Source organism: Leuciscus leuciscus (genome assembly GCF_965113295.1).
Source record: "Leuciscus leuciscus genome assembly, chromosome: 14".
Classification (NCBI taxonomy): domain Eukaryota; kingdom Metazoa; phylum Chordata; class Actinopteri; order Cypriniformes; family Leuciscidae; genus Leuciscus; species Leuciscus leuciscus.
The window spans coordinates 23,206,140-23,229,383 of record NC_138738.1 but is presented as its reverse complement, the minus strand read 5'-3'; the positions used below and the strand labels follow the sequence as shown (position 1 = coordinate 23,229,383).

The 23,244-nt window shown below is 36.7% G+C and overlaps 1 protein-coding gene across 5 annotated transcripts in view; it reads left to right on the top strand.

Annotated features, from left to right (window-relative positions):
* rptor (regulatory associated protein of MTOR, complex 1) overlaps positions 1-23,244 on the top strand; it is a 393,572-nt gene that overhangs the window by 248,906 nt on the left and 121,422 nt on the right. For all 5 annotated transcript variants that reach the window (XM_082136702.1, XM_082136700.1, XM_082136701.1 and 2 more), the window contains exons 12-18: positions 1,240-1,341; positions 6,608-6,691; positions 7,222-7,332; positions 9,580-9,654; positions 9,893-9,958; positions 11,212-11,403; positions 12,354-12,494. In XM_082136702.1, the coding sequence (XP_081992828.1) occupies positions 1,240-1,341; positions 6,608-6,691; positions 7,222-7,332; positions 9,580-9,654; positions 9,893-9,958; positions 11,212-11,403; positions 12,354-12,494 (771 nt within the window). The remainder of the gene's footprint in view (positions 1-1,239; positions 1,342-6,607; positions 6,692-7,221; positions 7,333-9,579; positions 9,655-9,892; positions 9,959-11,211; positions 11,404-12,353; positions 12,495-23,244) is intronic.

Genomic DNA, 23,244 nt, shown 5'->3' with positions numbered 1-23,244 from the left:
ATTGCCTGATTGAATTTTATAAGAGTACTAATAGTCATTTGTTTTTATTAACATGTTTAGATTTTATAAAATTACTGTGCAGATTTTCTCAAGAATTACTTTTTGCTGCTGATTTATACACTCACTAAATTTAATAAAAATACATAATACATTTATATAATATTTAAAGGTGTTAACTGTAATCTTACACTGCAAAATGATAACTTACAAAGGATTAAATTCATCACAATTATGTAAGTATCTGGATATTTGCCGCGGGGCGAGGGCTTTGATAACCTCTCTCTTTTTTGACCATACATGTGTTTGCATCCCTGGATTTGGGAGTTGGTGTCTGTTTTGTATAATGGTTGCCGTAAGGTTGAGTTCTCAGCCTGATGTAATTTGTGTTTAGTGCAACAGATGCCATTTCTGGCACTCATATAAAAAAAATAAAAAAAATAAATACACACACATTCACCCTTGTCTTTATTGTTACTTTTGGGATTCAATTATTTTTATATGCTTGTAATTGTGTGTGTGTGTTTGTGCATCTGTGTAAATTAGAGAGTTGCTAATGTCCTGTTATTTCATCTTGAAAGTGTGTGGTAGAACTGACAATTTACAGTCTATTCAAAGCTGCTGTGAATCAGAAACATCGTTTTCCAGTTAAGGTCCGTATTCTGGTTAAGTCATTATGAAAAAGGCATTTGCATGCTTCAGAGCTACTGGAATATTCTTGTATAATAAGCTTAATCCACTTTTTTTATTTTTTTTATTTTTTTTTATTTTTTTATGCTCTTGAATATACTGGAGATACGTTTATTATGATTCATTTCTATTTTAAACTGTAATTTCATTCAATTACCGATTCTTATGTATGTTCTTAATACACAGTTTAATGAATTGCAAAATGTAGTCCCTGAGAAATGTAACACAGTAAAATTATAGTAAATGGAATAACAGCAAAAAATAAATGAATAAATAAATTAAAAGCCAAAGACCTGTCTGCCTAACTCACATTCACACAGAAAGTGAAAAGACTTGAGATGTGCACGGTGAGTAAATGAGTGATGGGGCAGGAAAGAAAGTATTATGTATAAGACTTATATAACTACTGGGATTGTCAATACAGCCATCCTAAACACTTATGTACACTGTTTATGGCTGATTTAACAAAGTGCTCTTTCACTGCTTCACTTGTGTGTGTGCTTTATTTTATTTTTATTTTTATCACAATAGAGTATGTTTGTTTATTCACAGCATAGTCCATTCTTCGCTGAGCAGCTGACAGCCTTTCAGGTGTGGCTGACAATGGGCGTGGAGAACAGAAACCCACCGGAGCAGCTGCCTATTGTCCTGCAGGTAACTTCCAACAAAAACTTTCTCAATAGCTCAATAGTTTCAACATCTAGGGAACTGCCTACCTAGACAGCATTTTTATTTAACATTGATCATTTTATTGACGTGTCTATTCCAAAAGATTGGCAGCAACATCATTCTGCCTCCTAAGAAACCTTATCTTATTTTCATGTGGGCCATCTAAACTTTTTCAATTAAAGTTTTGCTGCTGAAACACTATATGACATTTCTCAGTTCCTCACATTTTTTGTTATTTTATTAATTTTAACATTGCTTCAGCATGACAGTGTCTCCACTCCACTGCCATATTTCCCTTTCACCTGTTAACTACGATAAGGTGTCAGGGTCGGGGAAAGGTAGAATGAAGAATGAATAATGTACCAATTACAAAAAAGAATCACAAGTTTCACAGAACAGCACTGGATACAGTTAATGGGGAAGGTATCACGACAGTAGATTATGGACTTATGAAGCAGCAAAACAAGTGGGTTTATCGAGAGTATACATAAATAGTGATCCGCAGAAATCATTGTACGCAAACGAAAAAAGTAAGCATATGGCGTATTCGTGCATATGGCATATTCGCGCTTATGGCACCGACTACACCACAGATGCTAAACAACTTTGTGTTGCGTGCAAAATTGTTGACTATTTACAGCATTTTAAATATGTCGCTTGCAAGATTCAGTGGTTGGCTCAGAAGGCAGCTTCGGGGCTCCAGTAATTAAAATGGTCATAAATATGACACAATAATATGATTTGCAAAAATAATTCAATCTAATTGCCACTTGCAACAGAGTGCAAATTTAAAAGTCTTGAACAATAAGTTTGTGTTGTAATAAACAGGGATGTAGTGAAGGCTAAACGCACGTAAACGCCGTTTGCGCACCTCCCAAAATTCGGAAATAGCGTTTATCCACCTCTAAATTGCACGTTAATTGAGCGGATTTTGCTTTTCCAGTGCGTGATCGCCGATCGGTACATGATTCGAGCGTTTGGGCCGTTAACGACAGAGCAGAACAGGCAGCGCAAACACGGAGCGGAACATTGAGCAGGGAGCGCAGCCGACACACACACACACACACACACACACACACACACACACACACACACACACACACACACACACACACACACACACACACACACACATACATACACACACACAAGGAACAAAGAGAACGGCGCACACACGGAGCGGAAAAGACACGCTCGTGAATTTACTAAACAAGCTGCGTGAGAATAAAACTTGATCGCCGAACACTGATCCACATTTTTCCGACATATTATAGACCAAACAACTAATCGATTAATCGAAAAAATATTCAACAGATTAATCGACTATGAAAATTATCCCAAATCTCTAATCATTATGTACAAGTGCATTGCATTGGAAGCCCTGGATATAAGCCTCCCTCTCTATCTCTCTTAAATATTTTTGTTCTCTCTGTTTTGTCATTTAGTAAACTTTATAGATTTCAACCATATTATTCCTTCTTGAGTCTCTTTAACAAGAACTTAGATTAATGTATGAATTGAATAGTGATTGTGTGACTTATGATGAACAACCAGTGATACCCTGGTAGTACCATCAAATTATAGCCTATAGCGATGTCATCAGGGTACACATACACCGGTAGGCAGTGGCCCACCTTACCGGGTGACCATGTCGTGGTCCACCAGAATTGATAGTTTACCCACCTCTTTTTTTACCACTACACCACTGGTAATAAAAGGCAGGCTATTCTAATAAAAACAACATACAAATGCAGCATGCAAAACGGTATTAGTTTATTTTTAATTTTTTAAAAGCATAGTTCAAATGCAGTTGATTTGACTGTAAGGGAGAAATTTGTTTGGGAGTAAAACTGTAAGGTGGGTAAAAATGACAAAATTGTATACATCTTCATGTGACTAGTCCAAGAACTTCAATGGATTCTGGAAAATCCACGTCCACAAAACTGAATACATTGATGATAATGTGAAGCAAAAAGAAATGGAGAGATATTGACTACATAGACAGCACCATGTGTGAATAAGTACAAAATACACAAAATGTCCCATGATTCCTATTTTAGGATCACTTTTGGACTGATGTCATCTTGTCAGATACAATGTGCATGGTTTAGATTTGATTTGTTTGTACAGCACAAACCTCATGACACTCAGGGTTACTGTATACTGTAACACGCACATTATCATACTCTGTTTAATTATGCAACTCGACTTGCAAATTTAGAATACAAATTAATACAAATTAAATCCTGGTTAAAATATATCTGGCTATCCCACGCACATAAAATACTTTTGTTTTTTAAATACTATTTCTTATTAGAACCCTCTCTCCTGTTGTTTTTAAGAACAAGCCCACACCATATATTTTACATTGTATAAAGTCACACTTAAAAGTCAGACTTTTAAATATACCTGTTTTGTATAATTCCTTGAGTATTATATTATTCAAATGTTAAAATATTAAAATACACTACAAAATGTATTATAATTGTGTTTAAATGTGAATGCAAACTTTGTATTGTCTTGTATGGTGACCAACATAAAAAGAGTGTTCAAGGTATAGTTCACCCAAAAATGATTTTTTTTTATTTATTTATTTTTTTTATTTTATTTTTTTTCTCATCATTTCTCATGTCATCTCAAACCAGTGGAAGATATTTTGAAAAACATGTTTTTGGTTATACAAGTCAGCGGGTTCCAATTTGGTTTGGTCTTCTTTTTCCATACATTTTTATATGTAACTTATGCTCCTCTATTATCCTTGTTATCCTTTGTCGCTTTTCATAAAAGCATCTGCTAAATTCAAAAATGTATTGTAAATGTGACATTGGTGTTCAAATACTCTAAAATCTTGCTGTGTACAGTATGTTCCTTTAATTCAGACAGTAGAGCATGGCACTAGTATTGTCAAAATCATGAGTTTGATTCCCTGGGAATGCATAAAACTGATAAAATATTAACTGTAATGTAAATGCTTCCTGATCACATTTATTGTTTCCTGCTGACCATCTCTTGTATTGAGTAAAAAAGTTAGTCTCATATTTCTGTGTTTTACTTTAAGAGGTCTGGACTCTTCACAGATGGGCTCAGATTTTCACACTTATATTAAACTCAGCAGCCAGTCACGCTTTTACACACACACACACACCACTTGTAAGTGCTGACTAATCTTCCAGTTGGCTAGAATCAGTAAAAAAAAAAAAAAACAGACCACCCTCATATTCTTCACTTCTTTCTATTTTTTCATCTCTCCTCTTCCTTCCTTTCTTCCTTCCGTCCATAGGCATCGGGGTATTAAGGAACGCCCTGTTATGGCCAAGGTGCATGCTGATAATTTTCACAGTCCCATGATTTGACGTGACCCTGCAATCTATTAATACCTTGATGGCAGGGTGGCGTATTGTTTTGGCAGGAGATTTCGGGCGTTTCAGAGTTTGTGTGTTTTTGTGTGGGCAGTGAGGTGGGCAGTCCTTCTGTTGCGCTCCTTACACAGCATGCTCTGTCTCTGGGCAGGCCTGTATCCAGACCCCCTCACCATGCTAAGAGTGTGTGCCACAACTAGATGCTTTAAATACATACACACGTATACAGGGTTTTAAAATGCTGGCATAGGAATATGTAAACTAGAACTGTTATCTAAAACTAAAATGTATGCTTCTCTTGATCTCAGTTCTTTTGATCTAAAGGTGTATGCTTAAATGCTTAATTACTTTTGAAAGCTAAAATAAATTTTGTCAATTTTGATTTAAAACAAAAACAAAAACTAACATTTTAAAGGGGTCAGATGATGCTTTTTTAAAAGTTAGATTTAAAAGTTTATTGGCTGTAATAATATGGGTTAACATGCTTTAATGTTCACATACTGTTCATAATTGCATTATTACATTATTCCAAGTCAGTCTGAAACGCACTGACAGAGTTCCGGTTTCTACAAAGCCCCTACTTCCGAAAAGTGCTCTGATTGGCCATCTGACCTAGTGTGTTGTGATTGGCCAAACACCCCAACCATGTTTAAGAAATGTAACGGCCGAGTTTAATTACAAGCTTCAGTTCCCAAGGTTTCTAAAGCAATTGTAAACACACAGCTATGTTGTCGGTTTTACTGTATCAGTTCAATCTCAAGTCAAATTCTGAAAATGTGGATCATCAAGCAGATTGATCGGAACCAATTTTGCAACCACAACTTGAGCAGAAGGTTTATATTTGATCTCTCTTACAGATCTTATTCACTGATTCCTAATTTCATCTTTTTTTGGAAGACCAAACAAAGGGGTTTTGCTTTCGCACCGAAACACAGCGTCACCACAATATGGCGACAACACGACAATTCACTGAAGCCTGGCTTTTCTTTGTGTGTGCCTTTGGTCGTGTAGTATGCTAATATTTCTTATTGTGACAGACATTTGCAGATGTGATATCTTGAATTTGATTTAGGTGCTTTAGGCAGATCTGGAGCAGTGTTCCCTTTTGTGGGAGACTGAGCTTTGTAACTTTGCAGACAAGCGCCCATCATACATGTGAAGTAATTTAGTACTGTTTTAAAGGTGTCTAGACAGTCATACATCATTGTATCCCAACCTTTCACATTCATCATTATTTCCCTACCTTGTCTTATGTACGGTACCCCTACATCTGTATAAGGCTAACATACACCTTCATCAACCAGAAACTAGTGTTCCTTGTATATCATATTATATTAATATCATTTAGAATGGTCAGTAATATTATTAAGTAGCTTTGAATATAAAGGATACCGCAAGTTAAAAGTAAGTCTTTCACAGATGAGGTCCGGGTGCGTGACATCATATCCTGTTTACCATATTCGTAATTTTGCATGACTGAAACTTATTTTGACCACCCCTTTTATCAGTAATACAGACACATATTGAAGTGTTAATGAATCACCACCCTAACCACAGATGTTCTCACACACACACAGGTGGGCAGTGATTAGCTTGTGCCAGCCCACAGGGAGTGTGTGTGAGCCCTAAGCACCTGGTCAAATGATTATATTAGTTTCCATTGTGCATGGGAATGTATGTCTTCCTGCTTTTGTGTATGTGTGGGTGTGAGACATTTAGGTGATTTCTGTTGGTGTGGGGTAAAATAAATATTGTATCTTTCATTGTATTTCATCCATGGCCCTGCTGTAGAGTTAAACACTGACACACTTTTGTCCTCTCCTCACTGACTCCACTAGCTGTGGAACAGAGCAGAACTTCAGATTAATTTTCTCCCATCTGGTTTCTCTTAGGTCCTCTTGAGTCAGGTACACAGACTGAGAGCGCTAGATTTGCTGGGGCGATTTCTGGACCTGGGCCCTTGGGCCGTCAGTTTGGTGAGATGGCAGATAACACACCTCTAACATTTATTTTTTATCTTTATTTTACTTTAAAGCTTACATAAACTAAACTACTACTTATGTAACTGTATTTAAGAAACATTTAGATAATACATATGTCAGTCAATTTACATACACCTCCAACCCTAATCAAACACACCTAAACAAGATAATCAATGTCTTTAGGATTACTAGAAAGCTACGGCCAGCTGAGTTTTTATCAGGGTTGGAGCTCAACTCTGCAGGATAGTGGCCGTCCGGGACTGAAGCTGCCTATCCCTGCCTTATATGGAATTTAGATGTTAATATAGTTATGTAGCGGCCAGGGTTTGCTGGAATTCGCATACACAATCAAACAATGATATTCTGAATACAAGATACCTGTGAAAGAAAAATCTAAATAAATAAATCAAGTGTTTCAAAGAAATACCTTGAATTACCTTGAATCACGTCATCCTCTAATCTCTCTCTCTCTCTCTCTCTCTCTCTCTCTCTCTCTCTCACTCTGTCTTTTTTGCTCTCTGCAGGCTCTTTCAGTGGGGATTTTTCCATACGTGTTGAAACTGTTGCAGAGTTCAGCGAGAGAGCTCAGGCCTCTTTTGGTCTTCATCTGGGCAAAGATCTTAGCTGTAGATAGTGTATGTAAAACTCTTCATCCCTTGCAATTCAGCAATTGCTTTAACCAAAATTCCACATAGTGTACATTTTCTAAACAATTAACATTCCGATACTATATTTTAAAACAAAAATAAACATTTAAATCACATTTTGATATATGCAAATATCTGCATATGTAATAAAATGGTATAATTTGAAAATTGTAAATATGTAAAGTTAGAAACATTTTCTTGTGTATTTTAATGACAAAATATGATCAACTGTACAAACAACTGAATGTTTAAATGTTTCCACAGCAAATCGATTTCTATTTTAGACAGTATTCTATAATGCTGTTTTATGAAGGAGTTCTCTGTTTATTGGCTTATACAGTGTAATTGATATTTATCTCTTGCATTTTTCCTGATGCTCTAAGTATTTGAGACTTTATTCGGTTCATGTTTTTTTTGTTTTGTTTTTTCTCTCTGAGAGTTGATCGATCGATCAATCTATGTGTTTTATGTGCATTACTGATTGATCAATATGATTTAGAGATCATACACTCCCGGTTTAGACAGTCCTAGTTTAACTCATGTCAGCTCAGCATTAAGTCATTATTCACCAAAAAAAGACAGAAAATAAATAGAAACAAACTTGAATGTTTCTGATGTTTCTGTTGTATTTGTACAACAGAAACATCAGAAACATTCAAGTTTGTTCCTTGTTTTCGTTTGTGGAAAAACTCATCTATCATCCAAACAAATTCTATTAATAAATAAGACTTAAAATGCAGCCAAACCAAATATGAATTTGCTTGATATCCAGGTAGATATTTGGCTGTTGGTTAACATTTATTCAGTAGGACATTTCAAAGGAAGGATAAATAACTACAACTTTTCTTTGGAATAACATGCTGTGATGAATTGTTCACTAGAAAGTAAATACATTTTTCTGATTTTACTGATTTATAAGTGCTACACTGATTTTTTTGGATTTTTTTATATTTTAATTGTATTTATAATCTTTATAATCTTTAATTTATTCAAATTTTTTTCTTAAGTATCATGAGTTTCTTTTTTAATGCACATTCATGGTGTAGGAAGGATTAATCTGCGCATGTTATTTCAAAAGATTTTTTATCTAAATTATTGTTATATAACTTTAATAACATTCAGAATGTATTTTTGTAAATGTATTTTGGAGTGTGGCACTGGAAGGGCAGTGGAAGTGAGAGCGGTTTGCCATCTGTCTCTGACAGCAGTGGTTAAGACACCTGCAGAGATAGATGATCATTCATGCACATCCCTCACAGAGACTTTAGCAAATCACACTCCAAAGCTGCTAAACAGGCTACTTAAAAAAAAAAAAAAAAAAAAAAAGAAAGAAAGAAAAGCAGACCTTATTTTACTTATAAATTGAAAACCCCCATAATATCGACAGAACCAGTGGCACATTATTATTCTGGGTTTTGACGTCATTCCTGCACTACTCTACAGGGATAGGCGGTTTTGCTGTGGTACCAAACTGTACGTTTTTTAAACTTATAAACGATGCTGCCAACTATGTCTGTAGAAACTTTCGCTGTCTTGGAAATGTTCTTGTAGCCATAGCTTTTTTGGATAGCCATTTTATTCTTGTGATGGCAAAGCAGAATTTTTGAAGAAACCGTGATACATCTCTCTCTCTCTCTCTCTCAATGTAAAGTTTTTACATGGACTTTTTAGCAATTTAATGTGTCCTTGCTGAATTGAGTAATTAATTTCTTTCAATACAATCTTACTGACCCCAAACCTTTACTTGTTCAGATGCAGTAGGCTATGTACAGAACTGTTTATATTATAAAGAGTGATCAGTATGTGCCATCTGTCAGTTCACTGAAGCACATGGCACTTAACTTACCAGATGAAATAGAGAGCACAAGCAGTCGATAGTAAAACTTGTCCTTTCCGCCTTGCCCACACTATCCTCCAACACACATTCTGTTTGAGATGGGACAAATAGCTTTTCTCTCTCTTTCTGGTCATTCCAAGGTCTGTTATTGTGTTATTGGTTTATCAGTGAAGTGTCTCACGTGCTGCAGTTAAATGTTCTATAGGGGAGTATGTAAGTGTTTTATTTAGAGAAAACTCAGATGTAAGAAGTTTGTATCAGGCAGCAAAATTGGTAGAAACAGTTGTCAGCTGTCAGTATGGTGTTTGTTTCATTTTTGTCACGCCTTCAATTCCTTCTCTTTTCCACTCGCCTACTCTCCCTCCTGCTTTTTCTCTCCCTCTTTCTTTTTTCTGTAGTCATGCCAAGCTGATCTTGTAAAAGACAATGGGCACAAGTACTTCCTGTCGGTGCTGGCTGACCCGTACATGCCCGTAAGTATCATGCAGATGGTACTGAATCATTTTCCACTTTGTTCAAAACAAAATCTGTTTTTTTAACTTTATCTGCTGTGCTATATTTGCAAAGGTCAAGCTATGCTTTGTTTTTGGTTGGAATTTGTTGCACTTTTGACGAATTAAATCACAGACAGGCAGTGAAATGTACACTACTAATTAAATGAAGTCTTAGACATATGAATATTCAATTGTTGACTCCTGATTCTTTATTCAGGCTGAGCATCGAACTATGGCTGTCTTTATCCTCGCTGTCATCGTCAACAACTACAACACAGGACAGGTATCTTTATCTATCTATCTATCTATCTATCTATCTGGCTGGCTATCTCATCTGTCTGTCTAAGATCTATAGTAAAATTACTGTAATAGGATTACATTTAAAATGCAATTTATTCCTGTGATGGCACATCTGACACAGTTTTCTATGTCACATGATCCTTCAGAAATTATTCTAATGTGTTGTTTTGCTGTTCAAGAAACATTTCTTATTATCAATTTCAAAAAGCTGTGCTGCCTAATATTTTTGTGTATACCATTTTTATTTATTTTTTCAGGATTCGTTGTAAATGGACCCCAAACCTTTGAATGGTAGTGTACACTACTGTTCATACGTTTGGTGTCAGTATGTTTTTTTGTTTTGTTTTTTAAAGACATTAATATTTGTATTCAGCAAGAATGCATTAAATTGATCAAAAGTTAGAGTAAAGATTTCTGTTTAAAATAAATGCTGTTCGTTTGAACTTCCTATTCATCAAATAATTATTTTCCACAAAAATAATAAGCAGCAACTTTTTTCAACATTGATAATAAATGTTTCCTGATCAGCAGATCATTGTACGTATATACAGAAATCATTCTATTATGCTGATTTGATGCTCAGGTAACATTTCTTATCATTATTAATATTATCAATGTTGAAAACAGTTGTGCTGCTTGTGATACTTTTTTCATGATTCTTTGATGAATAGAAAGTTCAATGAAGAGCATTTATTTGCATTTATTACATTTATTTATTAAAATTAAAGCATTTATTAAATGGAAAACTTTTCTAACATTATAAATGTCTTCATTGTCAATCTTGATCAATTTAATGCATATTTGGTGAATAAATTCTCTCTCTCTCTCTCTGAATATTTCACAGTAGACACAGTAGAATATGCTGCTGAATATTCAGCTTTGTCATCACAGGAATAAATTACATTTTTAAATGTATTAAAATAGTAAACAAATATTTTAAATTGTAATAATATTTTACAATAGTAATGTTTTGACTGTATTTTGATTAAATAAATGCAGCCTTGGTGAACATAAGAGCTTTTTCAAAAACATATATATATATATATATATATATATTTTTTTTTTTTTTTTTATGTTTCCAAACTAGATTAATATTATTATTTGAGAATTAGGGCCAATAATTTACTCTCAGAATTATACAGTGTAATATCTGTGTAATATCTTTTAAATATATTTGTTTTATTTGTTTTGAAAATGTTTTGTTTTTTTGTCCCTGATGATTCATTGGTCCATCAGGAGGCATGTCTGCAGGGTAACCTGATTGCGATCTGTCTGGAGCAACTCAACGACCCTCACCCTCTCCTGAGGCAGTGGGTGGCAATCTGTCTGGGCAGAATCTGGCAGAACTTTGATTCTGCACGCTGGTGTGGAGTTCGAGATAGTGCCCATGAGAAGCTCTACAGTCTCCTGTCTGATCCCATACCAGAGGTTCTGAAAGTTGGCCAGACTAATATTTTTCTACTATTAATCAATCTAGTAGTAGATTTTAGTAGATATTAGGGGTGTACGAATATATCGTGCCACAATATATCGCAATACAAAAATGTATCAATATGTAGGCTATCGTGGATAGTGACAATATTTATTGTGTATAGTTCACCCAAAATGAAAATGTATGTGTTAGAAAAAAAATCACGTTTTCAGAGTTTTAGTGTCAGTACTTCATTAAACTACTATATGCAATATTGAATATAATGTATTATAATGCAATGGGGGAATATTTGTGGGTCCTGATAATTCCAAATGTCTTATGTTACCAGTAAAAAGTGGCCTACATTATTTTAAATATATCTAGTCAGTGACAGAGTGCAAGCATATTCGTCTAAAATAATTCTGTATTTTCAGCTTCAGAATCATGAGTTTATTTTTATTCTGGTGTCATTATTGTCCTGTGCATTGGGTTACCAGCACCATGTCCAAGCCTATTAATTTAAACACCCAATGTAATACCAAATTTTGAATTTGAATCAACAGTACATTTTCTGTTAACCTTTTATCATAGGTCATCTTTGTCTTGGAGTATCGCAATAATATCGTATCGTGAGTTCAGCATCGTGATATGTATCGAAACGTGACATGAGGGTATCGTTACACCCCTAATATATATGGTTTACCTTTACAGTGCCCTGCAAATTCAGATCCTTAACCAGGACCATTACACTGCTATAATGCATTACAAACCGTACATAGATTTCTTGGTTTCTCTGTTTTTCTGTTATTTTTAGCCCAGGTCTATTCCTGTCCAAAATATGTATCTTTAAATATGCTCAAAAACAGAGTTTTACCTTGTTACTATAGAAGTACCATATTATAAGCACCATAACCCTAACCATGGCTGTTGTGTGGTTCATGAATGTATTCTGTTGTCTCATTGGCAGGTGCGGTGTGCAGCTGTGTTTGCGTTGGGTACGTTTGTGGGGAATTCTGCTGAGAGAACAGATCATTCTACCACCATTGATCATAATGTTGCCATGATGCTTGCACAACTCATTAATGATGGAAGTCCCATCGTGAGGAAGGCAAGTTTATTGGAATTTCATTTCAGGCATTTTTCATCAGCATCAGATTCATTATCATTTTCTTAAAGCTACAATGTGTGATATTTTCCCCCATCTATCGGTGAAATTGTATATGAGTACCCAGTGAATATTAGTTTCTGTTCCTTTCAATTCCGAGGGCGTTTTAACGCCTACGGTGGCCGTATTCCAAGATTAAATGTGGATAGGAGCAGGCTTCACTCAATGTGTACAGGCCTAGATAATTATAATACATAACGTGGGAGAGAGGCCGCACTATGCTTAAATATGTGTTTATTTGTATTTGCACAGACGCGTTCCGAAACGCGTCTGTGCAGATACAAATAAAAACATATTTAAGCATAGTGCGCCTCTCTCCCACGTTACGTATTCCAAGATTAACATGGCTTCCAGTTCGACTTCGTCCATGAGTGTTCCTAGTTAAAACTATTCATCACCTGTGATCCGTCGCAGCACAGATTTATGTTACAAGGTAAACAATACTTTTTCACCATTGACGCGAGGAAAAGTAACGCAAGTTATACTAGAGGTCGTTCTGGCGTTATGCACAACCATGCTATGGTTAGACAAGCAACTATAAAACTTTGAATTTACACAAATAGGCTGAATTACCTGTCGAGAAGAAAGCAGGCAACTTTGGCGTCCGTTTTAAAATCTTTGCTTCTCATGAGCTCTTTCCATCTGGGAAAAGTTACTCCAATATTGACTTTGGTCTTGCTGATTTGCCTGTCACGTTGACGTTTTAATATTCTCTTTCGCTTCCTTGGCGACTCTGCTACATGTCCTCGAAAATAGGCGTGATCCTCCATCTTCAGCAATCTTTCAAATATGCCGGCAGTCGCGAGTAATCTCACCCTCGCATTCGTCACGGTGTTACTGAGTGTAAAACGCGAAAGGCGAAGCTTGAATTTCCAGGTATGTCCCTCTTTGGCAAATGTATTTTCAAGATGGAGGCGCAACATGACTGCCGCCATTCGAGCGACTCGCTCATATGTATTATAAATGGCAGATTTTACGCTTACGAGAATACTTTATTAGTTGGTGGAAGTAATTACACATGAATGAGCACATATACTTTTGATAGAACAAAGTGTTTTGCTAAGAATCAACTTAAGAAGTTACACAGTGTAGCTTTAAGTCTGCTCTAATGCTGAGAACTGTGCATTTTAGAACTGAGGCTTGTTATGAATCATGAATATCTCAGAGTGATTGACAGTAACACTTTCTACTTCCATTTTTTTTGTCCAAACGTGCTGTCAAGTCAGTACATCATTTCTTGCCATTAGCATGTATTGTCAAACATGTGTTTAGAGTACGAGAGACAAAATGTGTGTTTCTCTTACAGATCCTAGTGTAAATTGTACATACAACTATTTAATTTTACATTTTAAGACTGTAACCACAGTACACATAGGATATTGCAGAACAAAGTACAATATACACAGTATACATAATACACACATACTGTAACAGTGACGCTGGACAAGCTATGAGACACAATACAGACAGTGTACACAGTACACGTAGTACATTGGGGGACATATTACAACACTAATACAACAATATTGGTGTGATGACAGTATGGCATCAATGTGACTAGGATTCCTGAGTGCCATGATGGTGTTGAGAATAGATGCAGTATGGAGATTCAGTATTGTATGCCGTTTTAGCAAGTCTATGAAATTATTGCAGTTGTTAAACAATCCTTGAGAAAGTGACTTGCTGGCTACTGAAGTCAACAACAAAGCAGATGGTGAGTAATGATTTCTGAAACCTTGTCCAGCCTCACAATGGCAGAGGTCAAGGGAGTCTTACATATTGGGGGAAGATGCTCTTGTGGAGTCTGGATGGCCAGTATCTATTTCTAATCAGCAATGACTGCAAAGAAAATGTCCTATTGTCGGCCTTGTAGATGCTAGAGTTCTTGGATTGTTGGGACAAAGGTTCCAGTACACACAATACTGGAAATATGTTCATTCTTTGTCAATGTTTATTCTGACTAAACCTACAGTATTGGTGTCTTTATACATATTATTATTATTATTATTATTATTATTATTTTATGTTAATATGTGTCTTGTTATATGTATATGCGTGTACTGGAAGCTTCAATGTCAAGGTAAATTCCTTATAGGAATGAAAGCAATAAAACTATTTCGGATTCTTATTTTGGTAATGTTCTCAGCTGTCCTTACTGTCTGCTTTAAGGATTTGAAATGGGTAGCTTTAGATTTCTCAGAATTTGGTCAGAACATTCTCTTGGTGCCCCAGTTGAAGGGGTGGAGGTATTATGGAGGTAATGTTAAGGATCCAGGTACAATCCTCTGTGAGAACCAAATTGAGTTCTCTTTCACTACATATTGGGCCTGTATGGTCCAAAATACATCACACAGTCTGTGTGTTTTAAGGGTTAGTTCACTAAATTACTTTCTTCTGTGGAACATAAAAGAAGATTTTTTGAGATTTTTTGATCGCTCACCTCTAGGAACTTGTCACAATGTCTACTATTGAGCAATCATGACGGCAGAGGGTGGTTGGCATGGGACCTTCTGAAATCTAGGATTATTTATTTATTTATTTTGGACACCTCCAGCCACTCCACCTCCGTCCTGTGCACTGATTCATAATTTTTGTTGATTAAGCCTACCCTGGAAATCCAGAGTTCTCGCGAGAGCACAAATTGAATTTGCTTAGCGAGTTACTCTGGCATCGAGTAATGATGCTCATTTAATATGCCCTTGTATCCGAGCTGCACCAATCACATCGGATTATCTGATATAGGCGGGCCAGAGGCGAGCTAAATAGATGACGACAGCGTTGTGATGTCGACGTCATTAGTAAACATTGCAAGATTGCTATGGATGAACACCAATTGTTTGAAACGGCTTTGGCCGCTCCAATGAACGTGTCTTGTTATAGACTTGGCTAAAACAGAAGACAGCGCTCGAATCGTTCCTTTGCAAGAAGGACGTTTTTGCTGTTTTGCCGACCGGAAACGGCAAGAGTCTAATCTACCAGTTAGCTCCGCTGGTACTGTAGCTAAGCGTATGAGGCTTATTGTTGTGATTGGGCATAGTGTTATCTAATTGCGTGCAGTGAGATTTTCAAATGCATGCTTCGTGCCGCCCCTCGAGCTGGGCGATTTTCATTGATGCCAGACCCTTAATCTTTCAGATTTGGGTCTGGATTTCCAGGCTAGATTAAGCCTACAACGGTCGTGTTATGTGCAAACTTGATGATGTAATTACATCTATGCTTGGCAGCACAGTCCAGAATGAGCTAAATGAACAGAAGTGGACTGAGCACACAGACCTGGGGGATGCTGATGCTTAGCCTGATTGTGCTGAAGGTTTTGTAGACAATCCAAACCTTCTGTGGTCTCTTTATTATATAGTCCAGGACCTGTTTACACTAAAAGGTATTTAGGGCCAGCTTTACAATCTGCTTTTGAGGAATGATTGTGTTCAGTGTTGAGCTAAAATGAACAGAATTCTCAAATAGGAGTATTTGTTTTCCTGGCAAGGTACAATCAGGTGAAGGGCAGAGGATATGGTATCTTCTATAGATTGGTTGAGGTTTTATACAAACTATAGGGAGTTGAATATGGAGGAAAACCTTGAAAGAGTCCTATTTACAAGTTCATAATTTTGTTTATGGGGTCTACTAGAATACGTCACCTAATGTAAAATTATAATTGTTTCTAATAATTTATATTGTTGCAGCACTTTTCACTCTCTGCCTTAACACTCTGTATTAGTTTATTTTTTTTATTTATTTTTTTAAACCTGCTTTCCAAAAAGCATTGTCTGCTCTGATTGGTCAGCCCGCCCCAGTCTGTGGTGATTGGTCTACCGTTTAGAGCATACATCGGTACCGACCTTTACCATAACTGGCAAGTATCAGCTCTGGAGTCTTCCTGTGGCACTGTAAACACTACTGTAACTACGCTAAATATGGCCTCAGTTCAGGCCAGAGTCCGATAATGCTACATTTATCGCATTTATACACTCACTACATTTTAACCACTGTTTCCCAAGTTCAACCGCCTTAGGAAGGCTGAAAAAGTGGGTGTTTTAGATTCAGGTTGGAAAAAATAGTATCTCTTGGACATGTTGACAACACAATACTAATGCAACTCAACCAGGCCTCGCACCCTTTATGTTGCATATGCCTTGGGAGGAAATTAATTCAATGAGGGATATTGTGATGTGTACGTTCCCGGAAGAAAACCGAAGACTACTAACTAGTAATTTACTAGTAACTAGTGATTTAAAGTCCCCTGAAGTGGAAATCAAGTTTTTAATGTTGTTTATATAATATCCTTTTAGACAAACCATGCGCTAATTCATAAGTCAACACCATTGTTGAGAATTTTCTCCTTAAAACCGCAGTGAAACAAAGACAGTCTCAGAAACTCGGTTTGAAATTGCCCTTGTTCTCTACATCACAAATATGTTGTAACCCAGTGGTTCCCAAACCTGTCCCGGAGTACCCCCAACACTGCACGTTTTCTTTGTCTCCCTAATCAAACACACCTGATTCAACTCATCTGCTCATTATCACATGGGTTAATGAGCTGATGAGTTGAATCAGGTGTGTTTGATTAGGGAGACAAAGAAAACGTGCAGTGTTGGGGGATACTCCAAGACAGGTTTGGGAACCACTGTTGTAACCAATCCTGTCAATGTACGGGGCGGGCTTTAGCATATCATTAACTATGCTTTGAAGTAGGAGAGTTTCAAGAGTTTCTTTTGATATGAAAAATTGGGTACGTTTAGCAATATACAGTGGGGAGAACAAGTATTTGATACACTGCCGATTTTGCAGGTTTTCCTACTTACAAAGCATTTAGAGGTCTGTAATTTTTATCATAGGTACACTTCAACTGCGAGAGACGGAATCTAAAACAAAAATCCAGAAAATCACATTGTATGATTTTTAAATAATTAATTTGCATTTTATTGCATGACATAAGTATTTGATCACCTACAAACCAGTAATAATTACGGCTCTCACAGACCTGTTAGTTTTTCATTAAGAAGCCCTCCTGTTCTCCACTCATTACCTGTATTAACTGCATCTGTTTGAACTCGTTACCTGTATAAAATACACCTGTCCACACACTCATTCAAACAGACTCCAACCTCTCCACAATGGCCAAGACCAGAGAGCTGTGTAAGGACATCAGGGATAAAATTGTAGACCTGCACAAGGCTGGGATGGGCTACAGGACAATAGGCAAGCAGCTTGGTGAGAAGGCAACAACTGTTGGCGCAATTATTAGAAAATGGAAGAAGTTCAAGATGACGGTCAATCTCACTTGGTCTGGGGCACCATGCAAGATCTCACCTCGTGGGGCATCAATGATCATGAGGAAGGTTAGGGATCAGCCCAGAACTACACGGATAGCTGTAGAGAGAAGAGAGCTGGGACCACAGTCTCAAAGAAAACCATTAGTAACACACTACGCCGTCATGGATTAAAATCCTGCAGCGCACACAAGGCCCCCCTGCTCAAGCCAGCACATGTCCAGGCCCGTCTGAAGTTTGCCAATGACCATCTGGATGATCCAGAGGAGGAATGGGAGAAGGTCATGTGGTCTGATGAGACAAAAATAGAGCTTTTTGGTCTAAACTCCACTTGCCGTGTTTGGAGGAAGAAGAAGGATGAGTGCAACCCCAAGAACACCATCCCAACCGTGAAGCATGGAGGTGGAAACATCATTCTTTGGGGATGCTTTTCTGCAAAGGGGACAGGACGACTGCACCGTATTGAGGGGAGGATGGATGTGGCCATGTATCGCGAGATCTTGGCCAACAACCTCCTTCCCTCAGTAAGAGCATTGAAGATGGGTCGTGGCTGGGTCTTCCAGCATGACAACGACCCGAAACACACAGCCAGGGCAACTAAGGAGTGGCTCCGTAAGAAGAATCTCAAGGTCCTGGAGTGGCTTAGCCAGACCTGAACCCAATAGAAAATCTTTGGAGGGAGCTGAAAGTCCGTATTGCCCAGCGACAGCCCCGAAACCTGAAGGATCTGGAGAAGGTCTGTATGGAGGAGTGGGCCAAAATCCCTGCTGCAGTGTGTGCAAACCTGGTCAAGAACTACAGGGAACGTATGATCTCTGTAATTGCAAACAAAGGTTTCTGTACCAAATATTAAGTTCTGCTTTTCTGATGTATCAAATACTTATGTCATGCAATAAAATGCAAATTAATTTCTTGTGATTTTCTGGATTTTTGTTTTAGATTTTGTCACTCACACGTGATAAAAATTACAGACTTCTACATGCTTTGTAAGTGGGAAAACCTGCAAAATCGGCAGTGTATCAAATACTTGTTCCCCCCACTGTAGCGGGTTAATTATGCATTTGATGTATGTTACCATGTTATAATGAACTATGTCTTTCTACACTGACATTTTATGTTGTTCAAAGTGTGTCTAATGATACAGATTTTTAGAAGGCAGACTAAGATGGTGAGCGGGAACATGGTTTGTGTAACATTAGCAACACATTATTAGCAGTTTGATAACGTAGTCAAGCAAAAGGCTAATCATATTAATAGGGTTGGGTATCGTTTGAATTTGAACGATTCCGATTCCTTGTTTCGATTCCGGTTCCTAACGATTCCGATTCTTTTAAGAGGCAGGGTCAAAAAAGTTTAGATCAATTTTAATTCTATGAACTTTTTACTTTTTATGAAATTTACTATGAATTTCTCACAGGGCTGTTTTCAACTACAATATAAATATCAAATCTATTTTAAACAACTTTTTTATGACATTTTAAATGAGCTAGCTAACCAACGGTCTTTCTGAAGGAAATAGTCTGACCTTCTCCATCAATTGAAATATAAAAAAAATTGCATCACAATAAGTGTATTGTATTGTATGTGATTGTCACTAACATTTTAGTAACTAAACTGAATTTTATTAGGTTTAGTGACAACATGTTACAATGTTTACATGGTACAATTTCTGGTAAGCTACGCTTTTTTATTATTTCATTTCAATTCAGTTATTGTGATTTGATTTAATATTGACTCATTTGGATAAATATTAGGTACTCAAGATAGGCGTTAATTTTTCTCAAGAAAAAAATAACTCACCTAATGCTGTAAACATACAGAGAGCCCTATCAGCTGGCAGCAGTGGCGGATTTAGCAAATCGGGGGCCCAAGGCGAAGGTAGGTAGGCTATGGGCCCCTCCCCATCCAATCTTTAAAAGAGAACGAAAAAAATATGTACCGACTGAATGGTGGACAGGCAGGTAAAGCTAATCTACGGGGAAGTAAAGGTTAGAGAGGAGAAAAAAACGTCCCCTTTAACCCTGCATACACTTCTTTACTCCTAAACAGAAACATGTTACAATGTTTACATGGTACAATATCTGGTAAGCTATGTTTTTTTTGTTGTTTTTTTTGCTTGACAAATTTCACCATTTCGATTCAATTCTTGTGATTTGATTCAATATTGACTCATTTGGAAAAATATTAGGTAACGTTTCACAAGATAGGCGTTACTTTTTCTCAAGAAAAAAAAGCCCTATCAGCTGGTATAATTTAAGGTTAAAATAAGTAATATAGTACACATATTTAGCCAAATACTCTCTATAGCTCTTTTTTTTTCTAGCCAATTAAATGCCTTTCCTGAGGTAAATGTTATGTGACGATTGTTCTCCAGCTGTTTAACCTCTTTCCGTGGTTGAAAAACACGATTGATATTATGAATGAGGAATATACATTTCGGTAAGTTATACTGTATCTTTCAACATTGTTAATTCGTGTTTATTTACTATTAGCTAGAGATGATCAGTTCACGTGCCGCTATAGGAATCTGTCACGTCACATTAAAATGGCAAAACGGTATTTATTGTTTGAATTTCGTAATAGAATTGACAGAATCTGAGAGCTGATATTTTTTTTTAATATCATGATTCATAAGTAAACTGCTCAGTTTTGTCTGTCGATCTCCGTGTCCTCTTTGCTTCACGATTTTTCTGTGCGTTGGACGTTGTTGTTCCTGATCTGTATCCCCAACAGTAGCCGTAAAAAAGTTTGTCATCTTTGGCAGCGTTCCCAAATACTTATCAGCGTCTTTTCACTTTTTTCTTTTATTTTAGCCGCTTGGGTAACTTCGAAACTTTAAATTTTCGCGTTTAGACTCGTCTTGCTCTGTTTGTGTATTTCCCAGTCCTACTGTTACTGCGTGTTGTTTAACTTTCGCGCCGCGCACCTTTACAGACTTTTTGCTTTCCTCCCGCTTCCTCCTTTTTTCGGCACCGCTTGGGTAGCTAGCTTCGCTTCATTTTTACTCTGTCTACTACTCTGTACACTCTGTCTGTCAATCACTTATTTTTCTCCGTCAGTTTTTTGCCACAGCCTTGTCACTTTCGCAGATGCGCAGTAAGTGAGATAATGGAATAGTCCAATGTAGTGAGGTGGGGGGCCCCCTCCTGTCTGCGACACGACAATAATGATTTGATGCCATTTTTCGCAAACGGAGTTTTAGAAATATATAATAAAAAAAACAATAGAAAAAAAAAATAATTAAGCATAAGTTAATAGGGCATTTTGGGGGCCCCTAGGTAGCTCGGGGCCCAAGGCAATTGCCGACCTTTGCCTAATGGTAAAGTCCGCCCCTGGCTGGCAGTATTATTTAAGGTTAAAAATAACTCAAATTAAATATAATGCGTTTTTTTTATTTATTATAATAACAACTTTATTTAATGATATAAGTACAAATATAATAAATATGTAATATAGTACACATATTTAGCAAAATACTCTCTATAGCTCTTTTTTTCTTGCCAACTATGTGCTATAGCCTATATGTTCATTAAATGGCTTTCCTGAGGTAAATATGACATAATTGTTCTCCAGCTATGTTATTGACCTCTTCACGCTGATAAAAAACACTGATTGATCGATATTATATATGAGGAATATACAGTTAGGTAAGTTGTAGCCTATGGCTACTGTATCTTTCAACAGTGTTCGTGTTTTTTTACTATTAGCTGCTAGTCGAGATGATCGGTTCACGTGCGCTAGGGATCTGTCACGTCACATTTACAAGCGCCAAAACGGTATTTATTGTTTGAATTTCGTAATAAAATTGACAGAATCTGAGAGCTGAGATTTTTTTGTATATCATAAAGTAACTGCTCTGTCTAGTCTGTCGGTCTCCGTGTCCTCTTTGCTTCACGATTTTTATTGTGCGTGAGAAAATGGATGTGTGGTGTGAGAACGTGTGAGAAGTGTCAATTGCGTGTGTCTCACGGTAAATGCGTGAAAGTTGGCAGCTCGTAAATGTGTTTTCATGAATATATTTTTTTTTTACGTTTGCCGGCATCGCGCGCAGTTTTCAAACGGACGAGCAGAGGACGAGAGAATATAGTTGCAACTTGCAAGATACCGAAGAATAAGAAAACATCATATGTACGTTTTTAAGGTTTAACGTCAGGGTTGTTTGCTCTGAATAAATTTTATGAGACGCTGTGTGAGTTAATAAGGCAACTCACACAGCGTCTCATAAAATGTGTCGGTTCGCAGTTTAGCATAACAATCAATATACGCTTACACCTGTGCTAGTACACGCATTTACCATGCCGTGTGTACGTTACAAATGTTTAACTAAAGTGTCAGCGAGTTAACATTTGGCAGTTTGAAATCGATTATGTAGTTACTTAAGTTCAGAATAGGGCTAGAAATGACTTAGACAGCGGTTTCTTCTTCCGGTCGACGGACTGTGAATCGAAACTAGGAATCGAAATTTAAACTTTTGAACGATTCCGGGAAAATCGCAAAGCTAGTCCCGGTTCCAATCGATAATATGTATACTCGATACCCAAGCCTACATATTAATTACCATTTTGTGTCCATTGTAGAGAGTGATACATAAAACGCATTACTATTCTGATACATCAACTTGTAGACGCCCCTGTATAATTCACTCTTCCCCTTCTTCTGAATCAGTTTCTTGTTCAAACATACAGTATATGGCTGAATTAAACCAGTATTTCCACTTGCCATTGTCCAGAGTTTACTACAGCAAAGTTGACCAAGTGGATCAGGTAGTCCGAGCTTTTGTGATTAAGTAGAGACGGGGCTAATTTGCATATGAATGGATCAGCGTATAGTAAATAAGCAAGGGTGTAGAGTTACATTCAAGCTATGTATGTTAACATTCTACAATCTCAACTAATCAAATGTGTTTCTGTTTTAAGCCACGTTCCGTTATTATTATTTTATTATTTTATAATTTTTTTGCCTGTTTTGTTGAAAGGGATAGTTCATCTAAAAATGAAAGCTTATGTCTTAATTTACTTACCCTCATATTGTTTCAAACCCATAAGAATAACACTCATCTTCAAACAACATAAATAATTTTTTATGAAAGCTGAGACATTTCTGTCCATTCATTTAATGTCCAGGCAACCAAAACTTTGATGCTTCAGAATGTTAAGACATTGTAAACGTGTAATCCATATGAATCAAGAGGTTTAATCCAATTATTCTGTAGAGACATAATCGCTTTATATAAAGTGATTTATTTTAGGCTTTTTATTTACATATAACATTAACATTGCATACAAGCATACATATAGCACGTATATGTCAGATGCCCTGTATTGGCTGTATTAGCAGTGTTGATTTATGTTTACCTATAGTGACTCTTGTATTGTCGTAGTTCGCTTGAAATACTTTTGGAAAGCTGACTGTCCAACTAACTA